General features: G+C 40.3%; 1 protein-coding gene across 1 annotated transcript; it reads left to right on the forward strand.

Annotated features, from left to right (window-relative positions):
- On the forward strand, positions 1–22,623 carry SLC25A32 (solute carrier family 25 member 32). The gene is made up of 7 exons (XM_074943998.1): positions 1–282; positions 4,218–4,368; positions 9,851–9,936; positions 11,187–11,347; positions 17,431–17,544; positions 18,224–18,369; positions 19,078–22,623. Exons 1-7 carry the CDS (start codon positions 105–107, stop codon positions 19,211–19,213), a joined length of 972 nt encoding a protein of 323 aa, XP_074800099.1. The 5' UTR covers positions 1–104; the 3' UTR covers positions 19,214–22,623.
- The last annotated feature ends 19 nt before the right edge of the window (positions 22,624–22,642 follow it).

Consider the following 22,642-nt stretch of genomic DNA (forward strand, 5'->3'; position numbering starts at 1 on the left):
CCCGGCTCCACCCACCAGCGAGGGAGCTTGGCCGGCGCCGGGGGCTAGCCCGCCCCTACCCTCTGTCTCTGCCACGGGGCTGGTGGTGCGGTGGACGAGGGCTGATGAGTGCGGCTCAGGGCACGCGGGGGCCGGTGCGCGCGGTGGAGTCTCCGCCAGCCCCGCCCTTGCGGCCCCTGTTCAGACACGTGCGGTACGAGAGCCTTGTGGCGGGTCTGAGCGGCGGGGTCGTCTCCACCCTGGTGCTGCATCCGCTGGACCTGGTGAAGATCCGCTTCGCAGGTGAGGCGGGCCCCCTGCTCTCCCCGTTCCCCTGCAGAGGGGGCACCCTCCCTGGACGGGCCACTACGCCTGCTGGAGCCACTCCCACTGGGGAAACTGAGGCACAATGCGTAGCGCAGCCTGGCTTCCAGTCTGCCTCTTCCCACCTTCGCTTCAGAGCATAGATTTGTCATGCTGCCGGAAGGTTAGAGCGGGCTGCGCAGGGGCGTGGTGCGTGCGGTGCCCGCTCTCCTTCCCCGGCGCCTGCGGCTCTCCGAAACCAGCCACGACTCGAGACTTCTAGTGGGAACAAAGGTCGAGGGGACCGGGGGGGCTGCGATTACAGCAAAGCCTGGGATTGCGAATCTACTGTAAGCACGATCCAGCACAATACTGAGTAACGCTAAACTTTAACTCAGGTGTTTTCTGGGGGTCGGGACCCCTCAGGGGGTCACGAGGTTATGACATGGGGGATCGCGAGCTGTCAGCCCCCACCCCAAACCCTGCTTTGCCTCTAGCATTTATAATGGTGTTAAATGTATTGAAAGGTGTTTTTAATTTATAAGGGGGAGTTTCACTCAGAGGCTTGCTATGTGAAAGGGGTCAGCAGTATAAAAGTTTAAGACCCATTGCAATTTTGTTACATTGACTGGATCTAAGCACCTGCCAAAATACACTTAACCTTAATACACTATTATAACAAGTATTCGGTTATCTTGTTCAGATGTGACATGCAATATTAAAGTCCTTATGTGTTAGATTAACTTCTCCCATGGTACATAACTGGGGAGTTTTACTGACTTTAGATCAAATAAATTAAATAGTAGAGGCAAAAGAGTATTTAATTTAATCATAGAATTATAGAATATCGGGGTTGGAAGGGACCTCAGGAGGTCATCTAGTCCAACCCCCTGCTCAAAGTAGGACCAATCCCCAACTAAATTTAGCCCCATTATTGTAGGCTGTGATGCTGGTCAGCAGAGAATGAAGTTGGAATTGCAGTTTCTCTGCAGGGAAGGGTGTCCTCTTCTTTCCGATGAGCTACTGTTGATGTGGCTGATGAGTTGTTCTTTTGAAGCCTCTATTTTATCACATCCGTTTATATATAGGTTAAAGAACTGCCTAATTTCTTTACATTTATTTCAAATGGATTTTTGGATAATTTAGCCTCCAAAATTAAATGTTGTGAATTTTTGAATTTACAAAATATGTTTTCTGTAACATTTAAAGATTCAAGTAGAATTGTACTTTTTTGGTGAGGATTTAAACACTTTTTCTTACAGTTACAGATGGAGCATTGTGTCAAGCATATGGACACCTGGAAAATGCAACTGACTAAGTAGAAGAAAAATTGACTAGATTTCTTTTTATTATGAAAATCTTATTGATATATTAGCAGCAGATAGAATAGGTGGTGAAAAATAAACTAGTTTCAGTAGTCTTAAAGGTCTGGTAACCCAAGATATTTTTTTAACAGGACAGTGTCCCTTCCTCTAAATCTTACTTTTCCTGACATCTAATACCACATTTTTGCCTTATTTTGGCAGTGATAGCTAGCTAAACTTCTCTATACCTCAGCGCAGCCCAGTTTTGCATTCCAACTTTGTTCTTGGGCTTTGACAGTTCCATTTTAGATTGTATTTGTGATTTCCCACGCCTTGGATGCTGGCTGTTTCTCAGGAGCTTTATGGTATGACTAGACAAAAGTCTGTATTCCAAACCACTGAGACTTGGACTCCTTCCCTCACCAGAATGGGCCCTTCACATGCTCTTTTCTGATTCCCAGAAATAATTTGGGGGGGGGGGTGCGCATGCTGATGCCTCAGGTTTTTTTCTGCGCCAAGACCTCATTCAAGCATAAAACCTCTTCTTCTCTGCTCCATGTGATTCCTGCTGCTCGTGGCCTCAGGTGATAGGTTTTAGCCCACAACATCACCGTCAACCAGTGGGTTTTAAGCTGTCCCCCTGAATTGTTGGTTGGAACTCTGATGCCAAATATGTGTCCACCCCACCAAGATGGATTCTCACCAAACAGCATAGATGGGATTTAATTTTTCATTTACCTGAGCCAGGGTTGAACCCAGAAGAGTCTCCAGCCTCTGCCTTCAACCAGGAAGTGGAATTAGGGACTGAGAAATCAGGATCGTGATTAAAAAAAACCTAAACTATTCATTAAAGAGAAAGTTTAAAAACAAGTTTAGGGTAGGAGCTCCTACACGATCTCACTAGATTTAATTAGGGTGGTTAAGAAACCGTTAAAGTGAAATGAAATTGATAACCTGAGATTAAGATTATATTGGTAAACAACAACTTCACTGACCACCCTAATGTAAGTTCCAGGCTCTGACTTCCCTGTTGTTTTGAGGTCCTGCTGATCCATTTCTTTTTTCAAACTTGGTCTTTGTCAGAACATATTATGTACATGAGGCGGGTCAGAGAATGGATGTAATAAACAGAAAATGCTGTCTGTGTTTTAGTTACCAAACTACCATTTCTGATGGGGGCATAGTTTCTCTGCATAAGCAGGCCAGGAAGCCACTCTGGTGGCAAAATTTTGAGCTGACTTCCTAGTTGTGACACAGGCTTAACAGAGTTGGGAAAGTTTGCTTGAGTTTGAAGTTTAGGTCACTCTGAACCCCACCTCTGGTTCCTGCTTTCGAGGTAAATTCCTTGTATCGCAAATACTGTAGCCATTAATTTTACAGTCTTATAGTAAGAGCAGAAGCAACTGCTATAGTGGCTATAGTCAAGGCTACACAAACATTTCTGTTCCATCGGAAATCTATCGGGCTAAAACTTCCCATACTTCCATCTTGTCTTAAGGTGAATGTCTTTGAAAGTTTGGGCAAAAACAGTTCAGCTGTTGAATAGAAAAGGGCCAAAGATACACTTTGTTTTAATTTTAAAAAAAAATGCAATGCAGCCCAAGTAGTGAGGAGCAGCAGAGCAAAAGTTAGAATTTAGCATGGAAATAGCCTTTGATTGTTCTGGTGAAAACTGATTTTGAATTGACCGGATCATGACCTGTTGAAAATCATACATCAAACATGGATGATACATTTTAAAAGGGGAATTTCTTGCTAAAGTCATAATAAAAATTCCAAGGGACGAAAATCGTTTGGGGGAGAAAAGTAGTATTTGTAGAGGACCACAAAAATGTCAAAGATTATAGGTTAGATGTAGCATAAAACTCTTAGGGCATTAATAAGACAAACTCCATCCTCTGTAAAACTGACAAAATGCTTTAAGTCAAGGACACTACTCATCTAAGGTACACTGCAGCAGAGTTACCTTCTCAGTGAGAGGCGCTTCCATCCTATTGACCTTAGGAATTCTGCAGAACAACTGCATCAATCCATTGTAAAGTTCCCCAAACCTTAACTCACATTCACCTTCGGAATACAGCTATGGTAGAACCTCAGAGTTACAAACACCAGAGTTACGAACTGACCAATCAACCACACACCTCATTTGGAACCAGACGTATGCAATCAGGCAGCAGCGGGGGGGTAGGGGGGAACAAATACAGTGCAGTAGTGTGTTAAATGTAAACTGCTAAAAATATAAAGGGAAAGTTTAAAAAAAAATAATTTGACAAGGTAAGGAAAATGTTTCTGTGCTTGCTTCATTTAAATTAAGGTGGTTAAAAGCAGCATTTTTCTTCTGCATACTAAGTTGCAAAGCTGTATTAAGTCAATGTTCAGTTGTAAACTTTTGAAAGAACAACCATAACGTTTTGTTTACAGTTATAAACAAAACCTCCATTCATGAACTGTTTGTAACTCTGAGGTTCTAGTGTAAATAGTTATGCCAGCGGGTTCACTACAACTTTAACACTGCACATTTCCCTGCTCAGCCTAGAGAAAAAGGTATTTGCTTTGTAGTTTTTATACCGCACGCTTTTACTCTTTATGGAATGTTGGGGTTTTTTTCAGTGTAATCTCTTTTTTAAATAGTGAGTGACGGGTTGGAATTGAGACCAAAATACAATGGGATTCTACACTGTTTGACCACTGTCTGGAAGCATGAAGGACTACGTGGCCTGTACAAAGGGGTAACTCCAAACATGTGGGGTGCAGGTGCCTCCTGGGGACTCTACTTTTTCTTGTAAGTGGATCTGTAGAATATTTATATTCTATGCAAAGTGATCCTTGAATGTAGGTTGCACTTTGATTTTGGGGAGATGGTGAGGGTGCATAAATATAAATGTTTCCCTTTGTCATCACTTGATATTTTAAGTCTTATTTAGACTGTAAGCAGTTTAGGACAGGGATCTGTAACTGTTGTAAAGTATAGTGCATGCCTAGGAGGGTAGTGTGGCCTAATGAATAGAGTACTGGATTGGAACCAGGGTGGATTGATTTAAATCAGTTTTAATCATCCTTTAACCAACTGTACTCATGATTTATTTTAACTTAATCACTTTTAATGTTGTCTTGCGTTTGTACTTTAGTTATTTTCCTAAAGAAAGATTCATTCTCACTGGTTGGTATAACCATTCAAAAATGTTGATTTACAACTAGATAAAGTCTTGACATGAAATATGGTATGTTTTTGCTAATCAGGAGAATGCACTATGTCTATACACTTACTTAGCAATTATTTAGTGTAAAACACATTGAGTCTTGGGTTTCTTACATTTTTATTAGAAAATTGTGAACGATGCATTTTATTTATTAGATTATTAATTTTTATTTGCATCTTTTCTAAGTATTTGAATAGAAATTGAAATTCAAGTACACAAAAACAACATTTTAAAATAGTTTTTATTGGTTAAATAAAACTACCTTAAATGTACTGGATACATAAGAAAAATTATCAAAACATGCTTTGTATTTAAAACTTATTGCTTTTTTAAGGAAATACTACAGTGAATTGACACAATTATTTCTGGTCACCATGTGCTTCAAGATTTTAGAAGTAGTAGATCTCATCCTCACACCCCATTTTTATTCATGGATTGGAAGAGGGAAAACAAGTTTTCCTGTTTGTTTTTCCAACTTCCAATCAGATTCTTTACTTTGATTGAACTATTTGAATAGACTAAAATTAAAAAAAAAAGTCTCTGCACCTGCAGAAGAGGGTACTGCTGTCAATAGCTGGTTTATCACTTCAGCAAATTCTGGTTTCAGGTGCTTAGCCAGTGACTTTGACCAGGTCAGTGGTTCAACTTTCTTTAAAACTTTGTCAGCAAACATAGAAAACATAGTAGTGTAGGTCTATTAGGGTCCTCAAGGTGAGGTAGTCCATCCCTTCACAGTGAGGTAGGAGCAAGTATACCTAGACCATCCCTAATAGTTGTTGGTCTAACCTGTTCTTAAAATCTTTCCATTGCAAGGATTCCATAAATTCCCTTGTAACCTATTCTAATATTTAATTTCCTTATAGTTAGAAAGTTTTTCTTAATTCTTAATATCTAACCTAAATCTTCCTTGCTATAGCTTAAGCTGATTAGTACTTGTCCTACCATCAGTGGATATGGAGAACAATTGATCACTGTCCTCTTTATAATGGCACTTAACATTATTTGAAGACTGTTACTTATTCATGTGCTCTCCCCTCTCCCCCTGCTGTGTCAGGACTAAACGTATTCAGTTTTTTAAAACATTCCTCATAGGTCAGGTTTTCTAAACCTTTCATTATTTTGTTGCTCTCCACTGTCCAATTTGTCCATGTTTTCTTAATGCCTGGTGAACACAACTGGACACAATACTCCAGCTGAGGTCCCCAGTGCTAAGTAGAGCAGAACAATTACCTCCTATGTCATACATACCACATTCCTTTTAATACACCCCAGAATAATATTAGCCTTTTTCACAACTGCATCACATTGCTGGCTCATATTCAATTTGTGATCCACTATGCCCCAGAGTGTCTTTTCAGCAGTACTGCTGCCTAGCCAGTTATTTCCATTTGATTTTTCCTTCCAAAGTGTAGTACTTTGCACTTGCCTTTACTGACTTTCATCTTGTTGATGTCATAAAAATTCTCCAATTTGTCAAGGTCATTTTGAATTTTAATCCTGTCCTCCATAGTTCTTGCTACCCTTCTCAGCTTGGATTTTATAAGCATTCTCTCTGTTCCATTATCCAAGTCATCATCAATGAAAATGTTGAGGAGTTCTGTACCCAGGACAGAACTGCAGCGCCCCACTAGGTACATTCTCCTGGTTTGACAGTGAGCCATTGATAATTACTTTTTGAGTACAGTCTTTCAACCAGTTGTGCACTCACCTTATATTTATTTCATCTAGACTATATTTCCCTAGTTTGCTTATAAGAATGTCATGTGGGAGAAGCCTTATTAAAATGAAGGTATAGCACATCTATAGCTGTCCCCAACCAGTAGGCCAATAACTGTTAAAGAAGGAAATTAGGTTGGTTTGGCATGATTTGTTCCTGACAAATCTACATTGGCTATAGCGTATTACCCTATTATCCTCTAGGTGCTTACAAATTGATAGTTTAACAATTTTATTCCAGTATCTTTCTAGGTATCAAAGTTAGGGTGACTGGTCTATAATTCATTGGGTCCTCTTTGTTTCCTTTTTAAAGTTAGGTACTAGGTTTGCCCTTTTCTAGTCCATTGTGATCTCACCTGTCTCCAATAAGTCCTTGAAGATATTCACTAACGGTTCTGAGATTGCTTCAGCTAGTTCCTTAAATACTCTAGGGTGAATTTCATAAGGCCCTGCTAACCTGAACAAATTTAACTTGTTCTTTTCCTGTTCTGGCTTGTGTGCCTTCCCCTGTTGTAAATGTTATGTTAAGTGTCTGGTCACAATTAACCTTTCTAGTGAAGACAGGAGCAAAATAAGCATTAAAAAGTTCAGCCTCCTCAGTGTCATCCATTATTAGCTCTCCTTCACTGGTAAGTTGTGGACATATGCTTGCCTTCTTCTTTTTCTTGCTCCTACTGTATTTATGGAACCTCTTCTTATTGCCTTTTATGTCCCTTGCTAGGTGTAATTCATATTGTGGCTTAGCCTTTCTGATTTTGTCCTTGCATGCTTGCACTAATCTGTTGTACTCATCCTGTGCAATTTTTTCATGTTTCTACTTTTTGTCGATTCCCTTTTGATTTTCAGTCATTAAAGAGCTCCAGATGGAGCCATATTGGCCTCCTAATATTCTGTTTAGCTTTCCTTGGCATTAGGATAGTTTGTTGTGCCTTTAATATTGTCTCTTTGAGAAATCGACAGGTCTCAGGAATTCCTTTAACATGTATTACTTACATTAAAAAGTATGTTTTATTTAGTTTTTGTTGTTATAATTTCAAGTTTAATTTTTTTAAAATCCAATTTTTAATCTAAATCAGATTTTTCTTTTTCTTTTTTTTTTATTATTGATTTTTATTCACTCTGCCTGGGATTCAGGAGACCTGGATTCTATTCATGGCTCTGCTACTGGCCTACTGGGTGACCTTGGGCTAATTATTGCCTCTATGTGCCTCAGTTTCCCCATCTGTAAAATGGGGAGGATAATGATATTGACCTCCCTTGTAAAAGGCTTTGAGATCTGATGGAAAGTACTGTATAAGAGCTAGGTTTTATTATTATGATGCTGCAGAAATATTAAATAACTTTACTTGTAGCTTGTCTGTCTTCAGTGGAAAATGGTGAACAGCAGATTCCCCAGGATCTGTAGTGGTACCTGTGCTGTTCAACACATTAATTAATGATCTGGAAAAGGGAGTGAACCGTGAAGCAGCAAAATTTGCTGCTGATAGAAAATTATTCAAGATAATTCAGCCCAAAGCAGACTTTGAGGAGTTACAGAGGAATCTTACAAAACTGGGTAAGAAAATGGCAAATTAAGTGAGATCTTGGAGTAACTGTGGATAGTTCTCTGAAAACTTCCACTTCATGCCCAGCAGCAATCTAAAAGTCTCTCAGTATGTTAGGAACTATTAGGAAGGGGATAGAAAATAAGGCAGAAGATACAATACCACTTTATAAATCCATGATGTGCCCACACCTGGGATACTGTGTCCAGTTCTGTTTGTCCCCTCTCAAAAAGGATATAGTGGAACTGGAAAGGTTCAGAGAAGAGCAACAAAGATAATCAAGGGTATGGAATGGCTTCCATATGAGGAGAGACTAAACAGATAGGGGGTGTTCAGCTTGGAAAGGAGATTTCTAAGGAGAGAGATGAGAGGGGTCTATAAAATCATGAATGGTGTGAAGAAAGTGAATAGAAAAGTGAAACCCTTTCCAAAAACTAGGGGTCACCCTATGAAATTGATAAGTTTACAAACGAGGAAGTACTTTTCACACAACATGCAATTAACCTGTGGAACTTATTGCCATGGGATGTTGTGATGGCCAGAAGTATAACGGTTCGAAAAAGAACTGGATTGGTTCATGGAGAATAGGTCCATCAATGACTATTAGCCAAGCTCCCCGTGCCCCTCCACCCGCGTCGCCTACCTCTGGGCCAGGGGTGGGCAAACTACAGCCTGCAGGCCAAGATTGCCCCCCCTGGTGCCGCGAACGCCGCACTGCTTCTGGCACCACGTCCCTGCGGGGGTTGGGGTGGCACAGAGGGCTCCGTGCGTTGCTTCCAGGCACTGCCCCCTGCAGCTCCCATTGGCCGGGAACGGGGAACCGCAGCCAATGGGAGCTTCAGAGAAGGTACCTGGAGGAGCAGCAAAAGCAGCGCATGGAGCCCTGTGCCCCACCCCTCCTCCAGGGGCCACAGGGATGTGGTTCTGGCTGCTGAGCGGAGCGGGGCCAGGGCAGGCAGGCAGGGTAAGCGGCGCCAGGCCGGAGCCTACACCCCTCCTGCACCCCAACCCCCCGCCCTGAGCCCCCTGCCGCACCCTGCACACCTCCTGCACCTCAACTCCCTGCCCTGAGCCCCCTGCTGCACCCTGCACACCTCCTGCACCTCAACTCCCTGCCCTGAGTCCCTGTTGCACCCCTCCTGCACCCCCTGGGGGCAGGGAGGGAGCAGAGTTGGGTTGGGGACTTCAGGGAAGGGGTTGGAATGAGGGCGGGGCCTCATGGAAGGGGTTGGAATGTGGGTGGGGCCAGGGGCAGTGAGGGGGGTGTCAGTGATGCGACCCTCAGGCCAATGCTCTAGTCCTCATGTGGCCCTCGTGGTCATTTGAGTTTGAGACCCCTGATCTAGAGCTTATTCTCTTCTGACTTCCACCTGTTCACCTCCCAGTGAAAGTTCACTCAAAATCCAGAATGCAGACCAGAGGGCATGAGGTCAATCCAGCAGATAAAGATTGATGTAATGTAGTGCTAGAAAATAAATACCTACCACCTAGGTTTTATGAAGAGGCAGTCTTTTGTCTTATAAGCATCTTATACAAACTAATTCTTCGCTTAAGATAAAAATTACAGGGTGCAGTCCCATTGTTGTCATCTAGGAATATTCTGTCACTTTAAAGAGTACTGTTGTAAAAGATATTTAAATAGCCTAAAGCTACAATTCAGCAATTTGTATTGCATCTGACTGAGACAGGTTAATCTCTGACTCTGTCTGCTCTCTAATGGGCAATGGTGCATAAAGTAATCTTTAAAAACCTTTTCCTAAATGATCTGTATTTCTTCCATCTAAATATGTTTTACCTCTTCCAGCTATAATGCCATCAAAGCCTACAAGGAGGAAAGAAAGCTGGAAGGTCTTGGTGCAACCGAACACCTAGTGTCAGCTGCTGAGGCTGGTGAGGAAAATGCAAGCGAGATTAATGTTTACCTTCAGCCTGTCCATATGCTGTTTTTGCCTTTGTCTGTCAATGTTGCTTTTTCTTCCAGATGGCAAGTGCAAGTGTTTCAGTCCAGCTGCATTCACTTATAAAGTAATAAATAATTTAATACTGTTTGGTTGGACAGCTGTGTGTTCTACATTTTTATTCATAAATAGCAACCACTAAAATGTTTTATGGCTGCCTAGCCCTCTTTTCTTAATATTTTATACAAATTCTAGTGCATAAACTATATGCAGCTGTTCAATAAAAGGCCAAAATTTATTAAACACATCCTTGTAATATAATGTATTAGTGTTAATTTTGAGCACTTAGAATGACACACAAAAGCAGATATAGGACCCAATCAGGCACCCATTGAAGGCAGTGCAATAACTTGATTGGCTTTAATAAGCATTGGATTGGACCTGTAGTGTCAATAAGATCTTGAATTCAGATACATTTAATTCTTAAAGAATAAAATGGATCTGAATTCCAGAACTTATCGACACTACAGGTCCCATCCAATGCTCAAAATATCTTACCTACAAAATACAAATATCTGATCTCTGCAATTTTTAATCTAAGTCATTTCTAATGTTCTTGTGTTCTTGTACACATTTCTCTGATATAGATGGTAATCTTGGAGCTTTGGAAGAGGTCTTGTTGCAGTATTACACATTAAATTGTATCCTTAGTTTGTCATTACTTTACAGTCCTACGACTTAAAGTAATCTGTAAAGCTACATCAGGTCAATCATTCTGACAGAGCAAGGTGGTTCATTACATGGACACTTTATTTCTGTGCCCCCTTGTTTAATTTTGAAATTTTGTGTACCATAAGGCTAAATTGAGATAATTAAAGCACAAATAAAATAAAACTAGCTGCTTATGTCCAGATTCCACCATTTGGACCCTGGTGGAGTAAAGGAGGAGATATCCACTAGCCCCAATGTAAAGGATACACAGGGAGCCCTGTGGTCTGCAGCATGCACTTCTGCATAGACTCCCCAAATTGTACCAGTTTCCCCTCCCACCCTCTGTTCAGCAGAACTGTTGCGGCAGGATTTGGCTCTCAAAGTTAGGAGGAAAAGAGTGGGATGCCTACATTTTTCTTGTTTAGTGCTCTTGTAGGATGGGGGTGTGTGTGTTTTGTACTGAATTGAACAAAGGGTACAAACTTTCAGAGTGGCATTCATAATATTAGTCTAACTTCCATCTGTTCTTAGGAGTCATGACCCTCTGTATCACAAACCCAATATGGGTAACGAAGACGCGGCTTGTGTTACAATATGATGCTGGCATTGATTCATCAAAGCGCCAGTACAAAGGAATGTTTGATGCTCTTATAAAGATATACAAGCTCGAGGGTATACGTGGCTTATACAAGGTAATATAATTTGACATAATGGAGAAGAATTCTGGAATTTATCATGGGTGTAATAGCACTGTGGTCTTGTGGAATTAGAAAGTTGTTACATGTTACTATAAAAGCTACCTTTCATCATCTCATAAGTCTATTTCTACCACACCAGAGGATTGCAGCAAAAAAAGCTCATAATGGTAAGTAAAGGTTGCAGAAGGATAAGCAGTAGTGAAACTGGAAGAGGGAAGACTATGGGGTACATGGACAAAAGCATTGTGGGCTGAAACTCAGATGAGAGGAATATGACTAAAATAGAAAAGTTGAATCAAGAACTGCTTTTGTTTAATAATCATGAATTTTTCTTCTGTAGTATTCTCTTCTAGTCGTTGGAGGAGAGAGGTGGCGGCAACAGGGCATAATTTCTAGGGCAGATTGGTGCTGTTACTGATCAAACTGTTCCCCGTCATCCAATCCCATCTCTCTGCCTGTCTTTCTGACATCTCATGAATGTCCAACCATCATCTTAAATGCAGTGTGACTGAAACAGAGTTATTAATCTTCCCTCCATTACTATGGACAATACTGCAGTCACCTCCCACATCCCATTCCCAGGCATTTAGGCCTGTAATGTGTCATCTTCAGCTCTGGATCCACACATTTTGTAAGATTTTAAATTTGGTACAACTACTAGCTACACAACTGCAAATGTGGCTTTTATTCTTTTAGTGTGAGAATTTATTTAGGGAAACAAAATAACAGCTTGATTTGAACTTCGTTCTGCCTTCCTTCCTTCAGGCCATGACATTTAGGACAGTCATGGATACCTTGGAGACCTGAAGAACTCTGGTTCTTCTAATCCAGCTAATGTGGAGGAACAGGCTTACTGGCTCTTAGCAACTATGGGTAGGTTACTGAATGTTAATCTCCCTTATTTGCTGCGGGAAACCTGATCCCAGTCTCTGAGATTGTTGTAGCAGGTACCAATGAATGCCAAGTTCTGATAACTCTGAAACAAAATATTTCACTTACTCCTTAACCTGAAGTTGCTGGGATTCTTTGGTGTGCCTGGATAAATGTTTGTTCTGTTCCATGTAGATCAGTTCTAATTTCTTGCATCTGTTAGGACTTCTTAAATTCTGTTCCATTGGATTGCTTTTCAGATTTTCCATGTGTTTAGTGTGTGTCTTCGCCCTGGATGCTTCTCTCTAATGCTAATCTTACCTGCAAGAGTAGGCATCCAAGCTAGGTATTTCCTTTGAAAGAGCCTATAATAGCTGTTATCTAAAGAAGGTTACCCACATAACTATCCACATCAAGCAACTTTTGCTTGAGATTAGGCCTGTTTCAGCCTGTTATATTCTTGTCTAGAGTATTTAAGGCCTTTTTTTTTTTTTTTTTTTTTTTTTTTTTTAAGAAATTAAAGCATGGAATGACTTTCCCTGCTGCTTCATCCTCTGTGTGCCATGTTTGAAGCTTTGTGAAGTTTTGTTTAGTATGAACTAGAGATTCTGTGACCTACGAACACAAAGCTTCAGAGTAACAGCCGTGTTAGTCTTTATTCTCAAAAAGAAAAGGAGTACTTGTGGCACCTTAGAGACTAACTAATAGCTTACCAGCAGGAGAGTGGGGTAGGGGGAGAGAGAACCTTTTGTAGTGGTAAACACCCATTTTTTCATGGTTTGTATGTATATAAACATCTTCTGTATTTTCCACAGTATGCATCCGATGAAGTGAGCTGTAGCTCACGAAAGCTTATGCTCAAATAAATTGGTTAGTCTCTAAGGTGCCACAAGTACTCCTTTTCTTTTTGAGAACACAAAGCTGTATTCAGTATTCTCTTCAGATAACCATTTTTGCAGATGAATAAGGTACACTTCCTCATTCTCCACAGTTGTGTCTAACTGGTTCTTATCTCTCATATTTCACTGCCTATGTTTCTCTTCTTTAGCTTGTGGGCTGCAGTCTTCCTCTGGTGGATGAGTGACTTGGAATCTAGCCCTCCAGCCAAACCACAGTAAAGAGTTCTCCCATGTGGACTCTAATTATCCCAAAAGCAAAATGCATCTCTTTCGCACCCCACTGACGCAAGGTTGCCCTCTCTGAACTGAACAGTTTCTTTTGCAATCCCTGAAAAAGCTTTCTCTTTAGCCTGTTGTGCACATGGCCTTGAATCCACAATTTTCAGGCCTGCCTGGGATTGGTAGTTCGTTTGCCCTGTTGATACAGGGTTCCTCAATAACTTGCCTTTCCTGAATTAAGCAGTTTTTTTTTCTTGATCCTCCCCAGGCCAAATCAGTAGTCATTCTATTGATGCGGGGTGAAGGAGGCTTCATTCAACCCAGCTTGTGGTCCCAAAATAAGCACAAGTGCCCAGTGCCAGGTCTCAAGCCTGCACCCTTACTATATTGCCTCAGGCCTTTTCCTTCAGATACTTGATGCTCGAGTTCTGTTCTCTTCACCTGCCTGTTTCTTTAGTCCATCCACAAGGTTGTTTCTTTGGTGAGGAGACCAGAGAGAGAGGCTCTGCCAAACTGAGGCAAGAACAGTTCTCTGTTTATAGCCTAGCTGTCACATGATATGCCCTGTCCATCATTGCCTCCTGGAGACTTCATCTGCCAGAATTCCCTTGTTTGAAAGGGTTGAGGCCCAGTAAACAGCAAGGTGGTCTTACCAGGTCTTAAAAGAGCCAGCACAGTAATCCCAGGCCTGAGCATGCCAAATCATGATTTAGGCCCCAAAAATATCATGAGGTTGGCTTAAAAATAATGAGATTTAAAATATACTAATTTTTTTGGTTCTCTATTTGACTTGGTGACTTCAAGGTTCATGTTCTCTAGCTTTTCTCCATACCCATTAGGGCTAAAATCTTAAATTAAAAAATAAACAGATTCTCATATAATCACAAGACCCCAGGTGCTGGGGTTTTAAGAAAAACGCCAAATATTGTGAAACTCATAATAAAATCACTTGAGTTAGCATGTCAGCTATATAGTCCATTTTGTGTTTTTCCTTAGATTAAAGCTACTGATTAACAATAAATCCTTTGAGCGGATATGTAAACATATCTTGAAAGGGACTATAGCAGAGATTTTTTTTTTTTTAAGTATCATGCCTTGGCTACTGCAGTCTCCTTCTCAGATGCCTCCAAACCTGCATCCTTCGAGATCATCCGAGTTCAGGGTGAAGTGACAGCAGCGATTAGAAATAAAAAAGCAAAATGTAACACATGGAAAAGGAGGGAGTAGATAGCTTCCCTTATCAATTTTTTGCACTTCATAATTTGTAATTCATTGATTCCAAAGAATACAAGGGAAAAATCCATGGTTGGCAGGGCTAAGGACAATAAGTAGACGTTTTTAGTTATATTAGGAACAAAATCCTAGCAATGATATAGACCCATTGAAATGGTATAATTGTTGATTATGGAGAAAAGGAAGAAGTGTTCAATAAATATTTCTGTTCTGTATTTGGAAAGAAGCAGGATGATGCTCTCATCATATGACAATGATAATACATTCCAGTCCATCAGTAACTGAGAAGGATGTTAAACAACATCTGCTAGTGATAAATTTGTCTGAGTGCAAGTTATCCAGGCCTGCTGATGTGAGAGTCCTAAAAGAGTTGGCTGAATAAGGGAAAAGCTGACATTGAATTCAGCTGGTCAAGTAGTAAAAGATGGGAATATAATTTATGCTAGTCAACATGTGTTTAGGGAAAATAGGTCTTGTCAAGCTTGATATTCATCATCTTTGAGATTAAAAGTTTGATAAAGGTAATTGCGTAGATATAATATACATAGTACAGCGCAACATTCTCATTAAAAAATTAGCATTATATAGTCTCTCTAGAATTCACAGTAAATGGATTAAGAAGTGGATAACTGGTAGATCTCAAAAAGTAGTCGTCAGTGAGGAATTGTTGAATGTAGGGGTGTTTCTAGTGGGGTTCTACAGGGATTGGTAGTAGGCCCGATGCTATTCAGCATTTTCATCAGCAATAAATAAATAATATAAAATCACTACTGATAAAACTTGCAGAATTGCTGGGCCCAGCTTCCCTTAAAGGGCCAGCCATCCTGTGATGTATTCACAAGAACGGAACCTGGCGACTGGCAAGTAGTGATCACTGCTAATAACTGGCTAAGAACCTGAACTCATTCTGTTGGATTTGTTACCTTGTCTCCCCTAGCCAATTATTTGTCTTGTCCGCTTGTAGCATAGTCTAAAAGACATGACTTCTCCCCGTCCTGCATTCCCCCAAGCACCTCAGAGGGTACACACTCAGGAGAGGTTGGGTGTGCTTGACCTCTTGAGGTCCAGGGTCATTCTGCCATTGTGGGTCTCTGTATTGAACTCACAACTCCCTGCACTGGAGATCTGGATGATTCAAACTGCTACTCCATCAGCGGTGGCCTTCTGGGAAATAATGGGTAACCCACCCTAACGGGATACCGTACTCCATTCATAAATAAGTACACAATTCTCAAATTACCAAACTTCAATAAGCTTTATATAAACAATAGAAATTATAAACACAAAAAATGTCAAGAACAAAATATACTAAATAAATATATATGAACATGGATAGATTTTTTTAAATATATACAAAGCCGTCTGTAGAGTATGCTATAAACCTCTTTTTATATCTCTTTTGGTCACTTAAAACAACCACCCACAAAGTCTCCCTGACTCTAATTATTATTTCAGCCCTCTAACACAGGGGTTCTCAAACTGGGGGTCAGGACCCCTCAGGGGGTCATGAGATTATTACATGGGGGTGGGGTCGCGAGCTGTCAGCCTCCACCCCAAACCCTACTTTGCCTCCAGCATTTATAATGGTGTTAAATATGTTAAAAAGTGTCTTTAATTTATTGGGGGGGGGGGTCTCGCTCAGAGGCTTGCTATGTAAAAGGGCTCACCAGTACAAAGAACCACTGCTCTAACGTGTCAGTCCCAAGTCCAGGTACCTATCAGTGGTGCACTTGTAGACATTGCAGGCACTGTGGCCTGGTATCTTGTCTGAGGAGGTCCAGTGATCCACAGAGCAATCTGAATCTCGGAAATAGCTTTTCAGCTCCAAGGGATGATCTGAATCCTTCTCTTCTGGGGTAAAAATCTTAGACACCAGCTTTTTGCTTTTCCTCCTGGGTGAGGTAACTGTTCGTGATCAGGCTGTTGGCAGTGGCAGCCAGGTGAACTGTCCATCAGGCAGTCACTGCCCTCAGAGTGGCATGGCAGACCCTGTGGGAGCCCAGTTTGATGGAGTTTCCCAACTGAGGATTGGGAAAATTGACTTTTTTTTTTTCCAATCTGTGAGGGGAGCTGGATGCTCCCTTCCTGTCTGGTGCTCTCCGCCACCATCTCGCTCACCCTTTCCTATGTCGCCTCAAAGGAGGGGCTATCTCCTCCTTGTCTCTTTCTCAGCTATTTGTAGTGTTTTAGCCATGCTGGTCCCAGGATATTAGAGACACGAGGTGGGTGAGGTAATAGCTTTCATTTTATTTTATTTAGAAGAGCTCTGTGTAGCTGGAAAGTTTGTCTCTCTCTCCAACACAAGTTGATGCAATAAAAGATATTGTCTCACCCACCTTGTCTATCTACACTGTCACCCAGAGGGATACAGAATCATCTTCTCTCTCCCAGATCCCTGGGGTAGAGAACCAATCAGAGGTCCCCTGTGTCAGGACATCTGGAGCTGCTGGTTTAGTTCCCTCCCTCCAGCCTCCTCTCTGCTTAAGAGAGGGTTGCCTGACAACAGAGCAGCAATGCTTCTGGGATGCAGTCTTCAGCCCTGGCTGGCCCAGATAAGTTTCACCCCCTTATGGCAAGGGGGCGGGGGGGTTTACAGCTGTAAACTCTTTGTGGCAGGGGCTGATGTTTAGATAGACGTGTTTCTATGGTATGTAGCACAACAGGGCCGAACCTGGTTGTAGTCTTTAGGTTTTACAACAATATAAATGAGTTGTGTGTATTGGGAGGGGAGTGCAGAGCATATGTTGGAATAAGCAGATGCAAGCAGGTTGTCTAGCTTTCAAGGGTTACAGATTAACCTGTTTTTTTTGTTTGTTTGTTTTGTTTGTTTGTTTTTTTTTAATAAAAATGTTTTAGGGATTTGTGCCTGGTCTGTTTGGAACTTCACATGGAGCACTTCAGTTCATGGCATATGAAAATCTGAAATTGAGATACAATAAGCATAGAAACAGACTATTGGATACAAAATTGGTAAGTTGCCTAAAATGGAAACATTTATCTTTTTATAGTATGTGAGTATATGGAAACCAGAACTGTATATCTAGAACATAGATCAGATGAGATTGTACTGTTTGTGCAATTGCCACAAACTACCAATTTGTTAGCTATTCATGTTATGTTAACTTTTGGCAGATCACATAAGAAAAATAAGGAAAATACTCATTGTTTTTTCACTTTCGGTACAAATTATCTCATCACAAGACAGTTAGCACTGTTTTTTTACATGTTGGAGTAATCCACTTTTCATTTGAGAACTTGGGAAATCTTGTTTGTTTTTGTTTTGTTGTTAAATTAACTTTTGGGAGAATGCTTGTAGTTCCACAAATATAAACAAATAAAAAAGTAGCTATACCAAAAAAGTAATTTATAATATACTTTTTAGGATATTACTTAAGTATGCTATTGAACTTGTGATATAAATGAGAGCATCCAGTATAACCAGGTTTTACACTAAAATAAGTACATCTAATGCTAGTATTAATGTGTAATAAACATCAGCACTTCTTGGAACCTGTATACCCTTCTTAGAGAAAAAAAATCTAGAGTACTGCTCCGTTCATGCTTTAAAAAGCAGTGTGATAGTTCCCAGCATTTTTAGTTGTCTGTAATTTGACTTAAACTAACATTGGTAACTTTCTTACAATTTTAGACTGCTTTAGAATACATTACCATGGCAGCACTATCCAAAATATTTGCTGTATCAGCAACATACCCATATCAAGTAGTGCGAGCTCGTCTTCAGGATCAACACAATCGGTACTCTGGAATGGTTGATGTTATTCGCAGGACATGGAGGTAGGCATAGAGAAGTAAAAATGCAATTCTGTGAAAATGACCTCGTCTTAATCAACAGATCTGCTCCCGGTGTGTAGTCAGTGTTGTGTCTGCTGACTTCAGTGACACATTTTTATTACTGTTTTTTTTTTCTGTTAGCTGTGTTGGTTCTGCAGGGCCAAGTGTGAATTGGATTCTGTTCCTCCTAGTACATCACCTGCTCAACGGAGTTATTTACTTAGGGCTTGTCTTCACATACAGCACATCATTAGCACAGCTGCACTGGTGCGCCATTGCAGCACTTTAGTGAAGACGCTAACATACTACTGGGAGAGCTTCTCTCCTCAGCGTAGTTAATTCACCTCCCCAAGAGGCGGTACGTATGTCAATGGGAGAAGGTCTCGCGTTGACATAGCAGTTTCTACGAGGAGGGTTAGATCAGTGTAACTACATCGCTCAGGGGTGTGGTTTTTTCAAACCCCTGAGCGATGTGGTTATACTGCTATAGATCTGTAGTGCAGACCTGGACTTAGTTAAATGTGTACAAACTCTTTGTAGTCAGTGGGGTTGCACAGATGCAAGGGCTAGAATTTGAAGACAATGGATAGGTGTAAAACTGTATATTGGGGACGAGGAGAGACATCCTGGGCTTCCATGTTTGTTTGTCTCAGTGATTTTTCATTCAAATCTGCTTAAAAATGTTCTTTTCCCCTCCCCAACCCCCCAAAGGAAAGAAGGAGTTCATGGATTTTACAAAGGAATCGTCCCCAATGTGATCAGAGTGACTCCTGCCTGCTGCATTACCTTTGTAGTGTATGAAAATGTATCAAATTTTTTGCTTAATTTTAGAAAAGAGAATAATTAAATTAAAGCTAGAAGTTTGCATCCAGTGGAGTTTACTGTCCTTTATTTTTTGAAACTTGTAATCCGAGAGAAATATTGTACAACTGTTTGTTTAGCTTGAGATTGTGAACTGCTCCAGTAATCAATGCAAGAATTTGGAGATCAGAACAACCCAAACTGCCTTCTCTTCTATTGGAGCTCTCCTGACCCCTCTATTTCCGTCTTCTCTGTGAATCAGCAGCCTCTGCCTGAAACAGCTGTTCCCACCCCAACCTTAAAACAGCACAGTGACTGGAAAAAGCCAGACTTGCAACAGCCATGTCCTTCAATGAACTGATCTCTCTAAATCAGCTTTTCCTATACAAGAGCAAGAAGCTGATGATGTCCAGGGTTAATTGAGTGGGTTTGTAAGGACATCAAAAGTTGTGACAGGTTCCAGATGTATCAAACACAGAGCCTCTCTTTGGCTGTGACCCAACAGAACTGTGTACATGCTCGTCCTCATGGTGGTCTGGAGTTTTCTAAATCCCATCTATGTGTAATTTGTCAGGTTTCAGAATGACGAATGCCCTGATTGCAGTGTGTGTGCAGTGCAAACCCTGACTCACTGGAGGAGACTGTGCGGGGGACAGCACAAACATTTAATTGGGGATTGGTCCTGCTTTGAGCAGGGGGTTGGACTAGATGACCTCCTGAGGTCCCTTCCAACCCTGATATTCTATGATTCTATGATTTAGAGTACCTTTAAGGTACAGTGTGGCTGGAGACAGTAAGGAGGAGGGCTGTTCACCCAGCCCATTATAATAAAATCTGCTAGACCTCCAGTTTTAGTATAATGTCCAAGGCATCTTGCAAAATGTTTGCAGCATCAGACCTAAATCAGCGGTTAATGTGTCACTGTCCACTTCTCCAGTTTTTCCTTTTAGAGGGAAAGATAAAGTCCCTCTTAGTTACAGAGATTACATGTAAACTCCAGGTTGAGTTTACGTTGAAGTAAAAGGACATGTTCAGACACATAGACATGTTTAATAAATAGCTTGATGCTTTTGCACTAGTTTTTGTAAATAACAGTAGTTTTCAAAGTCTTATTTTAAAGATGGATATTTCAAAATGTTGGTCTTATTTATTCAGGTTATTGCTTAATACCACAGCAGAAATGCATGAGTCCACATGTAGTCTTCCACCATAAGCACCATTTGAAACAGCGGTGGCATCCCAGGGGTCAGGATCAAGGGTACATGCTTTTCAGACTTTAGTTATTTTTAATTCTGCATCAGGAAAATTCTTTAATTACAATGAAAGCATTCAATTGTTTTGTATAAAGTATCAAATGAGAGTCAGGAGTTAATAAATGTAAATACAAGAATTATTCAGCCTGCAAGTTAAATAACTTGGAGCCAGGCAACTGGTTTACCTTTTTTATTGCTTAGGAAATTGATTATTCCGAAAGCTCATCCTTTCATAGCAAGCTAACGTAACCTATGACAAGTTCCTTATACATAAGAATTAATTTGGAGCGGAGGAATTGATTTCATTTTATGACCCTGGAATTTAGGACATTGCAAACGTTAAAATGTTGAGCATTCTTAATTCAACCATTTGAAGAGTAGCTTGATATTGAGAGGAATGTTTGTTTCAATTGACTAATCTGACTGCCTTCTTGGGTAATCTTTTGTGCATGTTTAAGTCTTTAATAACTAAGCTTCTTGGGGCAGGGACTATCTTTGTTCTGTGTTTGTACAGCACATAGCATTGTGGGGTCCAGGTCTGTGACTAGAGCTCCCAGGTGCTCCAGTAATACAAATAATAAATAACCCATTCCTACTCCCACTCACACAGACCTGAGAACATAAATGTCTAAATTATGAAATTGTTGGCATTCAGCAGAGATGGGATACTGTTAGGGTTCCATTAGCTGGCCTTCTTTATTATATAGGCATTTTTTATATTTACATTTGAATGATAACTGAACTTACTCTAAGGCCACCATGTGAATTACGAAGCTTACCATCTCTGTATAATGCAGTTGTTAACTTTGTGTGCCTTATGAGGTTTTTATTTAAGAACATATCAAGTACATAATATGTAGGACTAATTCAATAGGGCATCGTGGTGTTAACCACTCGAAGATCAGAATATACTTTGAAACCCCATGAAGACCGTGGCAATGAACAAAGTTCTGGGGAGATCTATCAGCTGTATAGCTTGCTGGACTTCAGCAGCAGCACTGATATTATTTCCAGGTAGAAGAGCCTGACAGCCCTCCTAGCTTTAGGTTTGTTTATATAGTACCAACTTACTGCAAAATGGAGGTAGAAATTTGAGAGGGAAATGCTGTGACAATCTTAAAGAAATATGTATTGCATATTCTCTTCAGAACCTGGCTGAGTCAAAGTATTTCTTTTAAAAAAGTTAAAACCTGAATCTAAGCTGTGCAGGATTTTTTTCTTTTTAATTCTAGGGAAAACTAGTCATTACACTTTCGCATGTTATACATGCTTTGTGACTTTTCCTTTGGTTTGGCTCTTCAGTGCAAAATCTGAGTTCTTTCTAACCACTTAACTTTTTTTTACGTTGTAAAAATTTAAGAGCCCTACTTTTGTGGGTACTGTCACTTGACAGCTGTATTTTGGAGTGAATACTTAAAATGCTACAGTTAGCTATGAGACATGCTGAATGATCAACATGATCATTTTCTTTATCTAGTCTTATGAGACTGAACACATCACCTTTGTAGCGTGATTGCTTCCAACCCTTGCAAACTATTCTGAAGGCCATACAGAGTGAGGCATTTGAGCCTACCCTTATTTATTTTCTCCATTTCTATTAATGTGTAACGCACTTCATACTTTTGTGCTGCTGATTTATAATTATCTTAGCACCAAGGTGATACATGGTGACTGGCTAAGAAGACTCTGAAATAAACTAGTTTGTTAGGGAAATGAAATACCTTAATTATTAAGGTAAATCAACATTTGTTGTAGTAAAATTATCCAATATATTCACCATTATTAGTCTTCTTCAGTGAAACTGACTTTCATACTAAAAATAAATTGGGTGTTGAGAACCTCTTAATGAGTTATTTAACTTAGTGGGGAAAAAGCCAAAATGGTATGCTAAAAACTTAATCTTTTAAAATGAGATATTTTATGCTTATTATTGTCCTGGATCCAACTCTCAACTCCCATTGATGTTAGTGAATCTATAGTAGAACTATAGTAAAGTTGAATAATCTAGTGCTACAGTAATACAATCAGGTTCATATAATATGATTTGATGCTTTTAAATAATGCTCTTGAAATCTAAAATGAATAAAGTATAGTGTTTTCTCCACAAATGTTACTTTCATGTCTGTCAAGCTACTCTAATACACCTGTTTCATAATAGCCATGTAAAAAGTAAAACCCTTTGCAATTTGCTGACAATAAAATAGCCTAGATTTTTGCCTCTT

Source organism: Natator depressus, chromosome 2 (genome assembly GCF_965152275.1).
Source record: "Natator depressus isolate rNatDep1 chromosome 2, rNatDep2.hap1, whole genome shotgun sequence".
NCBI lineage: Eukaryota > Metazoa > Chordata > Testudines > Cheloniidae > Natator > Natator depressus.